General features: G+C 38.2%; 1 protein-coding gene across 4 annotated transcripts in view; it reads left to right on the top strand.

Annotated features, from left to right (window-relative positions):
- Positions 1 to 1,733: 1,733 nt before the first annotated feature.
- The window catches only part of LOC107757842 (Y-box-binding protein 2-A-like), a 16,712-nt gene continuing 13,661 nt past the window's right edge, over positions 1,734 to 4,784 (top strand). For all 4 annotated transcript variants that reach the window (XM_016575436.1, XM_016575435.1, XM_016575434.1 and 1 more), the window contains exons 1-5: positions 1,734 to 1,858; positions 2,721 to 2,784; positions 3,212 to 3,245; positions 3,570 to 3,659; positions 3,751 to 3,993. In XM_016575436.1, the coding sequence (XP_016430922.1) occupies positions 1,807 to 1,858; positions 2,721 to 2,784; positions 3,212 to 3,245; positions 3,570 to 3,659; positions 3,751 to 3,993 (483 nt within the window). In that variant the 5' untranslated portion in view covers positions 1,734 to 1,806. The remainder of the gene's footprint in view (positions 1,859 to 2,720; positions 2,785 to 3,211; positions 3,246 to 3,569; positions 3,660 to 3,750; positions 3,994 to 4,784) is intronic.

The following is a 4,784-nucleotide window of genomic DNA, read 5'->3' as shown; positions in this document are numbered from 1 at the left end:
ATTATTATTGTTGTTGTTGTCGTCATTAATTGTTTTATAAATACAGGCAGTCACTGGTTTCTTTATTTTATTTTTTTATTGATTGATGTGTGTGTGTGTGTGTGCCTGCAGATGCTTGGTGACCATAGAATAATAAAGTATGACTGACCACTAATCTCTGTCAAATATCTCCGCCTACTGTTCGAGACACATTCTGTGAAATGTCATTAATTAATACCATAATTTGTTTCCTCTTTAATCCAAAAGGAGGTGTAATACCTAAAGAAAAACATCTGTTAGCATCCATAGCCTATTAATCTAAATGGTGCAGGACACTGCCAGGGCTTGTTTGTAAAGTAGACCAGAGGGGTCATCACTACAGCTACACTACACTGGCAAAAACATTTACTGTGATGTAATGAAATAATTGATATTTAAATGTTTCTTGCAAAAACAAAAACAAAAAAAGGAAAATAAAGTCAGAATACACAGACATTTCACAATGAAGTAAGACCAACCTCTCAGTAGTCAAATATTTGTTTGCTTTCCGAGTCACAATCTAGGCTACATAATTTCATTATTAATCACCATATTTTCTTATTTTTTCTTATTTCCTATTATGCACATTACTTTTGCCTATACTATGAAGTGAGAGGTAGAATCAGGATGTTTGTTTCTCTTTTGCAATGTGGCAACGCTTTCGAAGTGAAAAGTGCGCTTCGTGTCTAGCTGGAATAATCAGTCAGTAGTGGAAATTTATTTTGTAGCTCTTTTATATATTTTTATATTTACATTTCTTTTGTTTACTAAATAGTTAAAATATCGTATGTCTGGGTGTGATTGCAGTCGGGATAGCTCTCGTTCATCTTGCAAACAGCTCTTGTCGGCTCAGACCTAACATACTGGGATTATTCCTATGAATAATGCAGATTATGCAGATTCAACTACCACCTCAGCAAATGCAATATTCATCTCAAAGGGCCCAATATACATTAGAGATGAAGAGAAGTTCTGTAGGCCTACTGTTTAGTAAAAATCTAATAAAATCAGACATTACATACCTTTTAACATTGTTGCAAACACGGTTTCATAATTTCAGGGGTGAAAATCATATTTACAGAAACAGTAGTGAAAAAGTGACGTTTGTCAAATAAAGGTGGGAAGAATATGACCACATGCATAGCACCTACAGTCTTGTCTAATCGTGTGGTTAAATATAGTCAAGTGAAATCTGAATCTGGTGACTTATGTGTAGAACGGGTTGTGCAACGAAGAGGGGTGGGTGGCACAAGCACAACGATATTAAACTATTCCATCAAATCGCCAGGCTTACTTATTTGTGCTTTGTCTTATTTTCCATTGACAACACCTGATATCCTCTACAGAGGAAAAAGTGAATCTGTCTGATGTATTGCATATCACTGTAAGGAAATACATATTACTGCTTTAAAACAGGCATCTAGCCTATAAATATCTACTAGAGACAGACAGACAGATAGATAGATAGATAGATAGATGAAGCTGGATTACGACATTACAATGAACAACATAATCATATAGAAAACATTAGCTGCTTTTTATCAAATTTCTTTCAAAAGTCGTAATGAACTTTTAAAAAGTTACTGGTTTTGGCGCGAGACATTGCGTTGACACCCAATTGATCACGCGAGAATGAAGATGGAACTCGCGGATTGGTCGCTTGAACACCAATTAAATCGAGGCTGAGTCGATCCTTCCTGACAGGGAATCTAGATAAAAAGTTTGAGGTGGACACACAAGTAAAAGTTTGGAGAGTCGGAGTGAGGGGGTAAAATCCAGAGAGAGAAGATGAGCGACACAGAGGAATCTGAGCAACCTCAGCCCGAGAGAAAAGTTATCGGTAGGGGTTCAGTGACTTCAGCGACAATAATACGTTTATTGAAAACATACTGCAGATCATAGAAATGAACACGTCATGTATGTGGGGTGAAACGTGACTGACAGACTTTACTGACAATTGCCGTTTGTGTTTTGCTTTACATTTCGACAGTATCGTCTTTCAGAAAATGGTTTCATTTTTGTGGCGGACAGAAATAAAGTTGAATTCACTACTTCCACGTGCGGCTTTACATGTTGTATCGAGAAAGCTGTAGATAAATGCTTTTTAGAAACCACGGTTACCGTCATCCTGACTTATTTTACCATTTATAACTAACTTCTCACTGGACAATCTGTCTCTTGTTGGGATTTAATATTCTGTTTATGTAATTACAGAATAAAGAGAAATTAAAGGAACATGTCTGGTAGGATCTAAAGTTGTCCATATTTGAGGCAGGCCAGCGTTTGACTGTTTACACAGTGAGACTGCATTGATGACCCACATTTCTGCGCGCTGTCACCATGTGCTTTGTGGGAGGGATTTAACTGCAGGTGTGCTGCAATGTCGTTAGGTAAAAGATTTACATTTATGAGCCATTTGTAATTGCCCATATTTACCCACTGGATCGCATAATAATAAGAAAATATCTTCCTATCGGGCCAAAAACGCGTGTATGTTCGTCTACCTTTATGTCTTGGATAAAGTTGTGACCTGCGCTTGAGTGGCCAAAGAGGTTGAAGGCTCTCAAAGTTTGTAGCTGATTCATACACATGACCCACAGTGTTCAAATGAGTTGGTTCCTCGGGCTTTGCTTGAGCATACGAATCCTGTCAGATCTTCTCACTAGATGGTGGTGATATACTATTTTTCTTCTCTATTGCAGCGACAGGTGTGCAGGGAACTGTGAAATGGTTCAATGTGCGCAATGGATATGGCTTCATCAATAGGTATGTTAATAATACTGAAATGACTGCTCACCTGACTAACTATATGCACAGAGACACAGTCTGATGGATACTGTGGAGTCCAAACGTCTGAGACCACTAGTGTTTCCCCCCCCTAATTTAAATAAACAGCCATTTTCATTGCAGTGTAACAAATGTGATCAGTGACCTAAAACGCTGTCTGAAATGTAAAATTCTAAAACCTTATTTACATGTTTAAATGAAGAAAGCCCAGATTTTACCCAAGTGATCTCAGGCTTATTGGACGTGTGTGTGTGTGTGTGAGAGAGAGAGAGATCATATTGCTAAGCAAGCATTTAAATAATTATGGTTTTATTAAATAATCATGATTTTATGCCTATCTGTTAAGTTTTCAGAAAATGTTTGTTAAAATATCAATTAATTGTATTTAATGCTTTTTGTTTCACAGAAATGATACTAAAGAGGATGTGTTTGTTCATCAGGTAATGAGTTTGCTTTATAAACGCATAGCAACATTTCATTTAGACTATTTAAAATTTTAAAATAGCAACTCCTTAAATGAAAGGTTATAGAGTAATGCCACTAGTGTAGTCTTGAACAAATGTTTGACTCGGATGGCAAATGCAGCATATATACATGACATTCTTCCATAGTAAGTTTAAATGACATTAGAAAAATGAAAACCTATTGAGATCACCTATCACCTAAACAGTTGTTTTTTGAATTGGTTTGACTTGCAATTTAACTCACCCAGCATTGTTGAAAATTGATGTTATGCTAAGGATGTGCCTCTTCCCTTTGTGCAGACTGCAATAAAAAAGAATAACCCAAGAAAGTTCCTCAGAAGTGTGGGGGATGGTGAGGTTGTGGAGTTTGATGTTGTCGAAGCAGCTAAAGTAAGTGGTATCTGGATGAATCAAAAGAGTGTTGGGGAATATTGTGAGTTTTATAACTTTTATAGCCTCTAAAACGGAGTCTTTGTTTCAGGGCTCAGAGGCAGCAAATGTGACTGGTCCAGGGGGTATACCTGTCAAAGGCAGTCGATACGCCCCCAATAAACGAAGATTCCGTAGGCGCTTTTACCCCCGTAATGCACAGCCTGCTGAAGGAGAGGAGAAAGCTGCACCAGGGCCCATATCTGAGGGAGAGGGCAGTGAAGAGAAAGGAGCCCCTCTGCCACGTCCTCGGCGCCAGCGTCCACGCAGAAGACCTGTTCAGCCACAAGGCGAGGTGAGGTCATTTAAATTCTTTTTAACCGAAGGTCTAGTATGCCTTGGATTAATAGAAGTATTTTTGAAACGTTGTAAATTGAGAATGTAAGCTGTCAATATTGAGTATGATATTAAAGGGATAGTTCACCCCAAAATTTTTCGTGTCATTCCAAACCCATAAGACCTTCGTTCATCTTTATGAAATCTGAGAGCTCTCTGACCCTCCATAGACCGCAAGTGTACTACCACGATCAAGGCACAGAAATGTAGTAACGACATTGTTAAAACAGTCCACGTGACATCAGTGGTTCAACCGTGCGAGAATACTTTTTGTGTGTAAAGAAAACAAATAACGACTTTATTCAACAATTCTTCTCTTCCGCGTCACCCTAGCGCCATTTTGGAGAGTATCACGATGCATATGTGTGTTTTCCCTGCACATATACAACGCATGTGTATGATGCTGCTAAAAAGAACATTATTTTGTGTATTTGGTGTAATGAAATGTGTTTATGTGGTTTAAGGTTAAAAAAACACTATTTTCCACATACTGTACATTATTGTTTCTCCTCTATGCCCCGCCTTTCTGAAACGCGTCGATTTTTACAAAGCTCATTGGTCTGAAAAAGCGAGGTGTGCTGTGATTGGCCAGCTATCCAGTGCGTTGTGATTGGCCGAATACCTCAAGCGTGTGACGGAAATGTTATGTCCCTTACCATATTGTGATGATGCCCCACGGCACAATGAGACAAAAACATTAAAACCCATTACAAAAGAGGCATTTGTTGCATCCAGTGGGGACATAAATAC

Source organism: Sinocyclocheilus rhinocerous, unplaced genomic scaffold (genome assembly GCF_001515625.1).
Source record: "Sinocyclocheilus rhinocerous isolate Xijiao unplaced genomic scaffold, SAMN03320098_v1.1 scaffold804, whole genome shotgun sequence".
NCBI classification, from domain to species: Eukaryota; Metazoa; Chordata; class Actinopteri; order Cypriniformes; family Cyprinidae; genus Sinocyclocheilus; species Sinocyclocheilus rhinocerous.
Note: the sequence above shows the minus strand (reverse complement) of the source record. Positions and strands in the feature narration are given on the sequence as shown.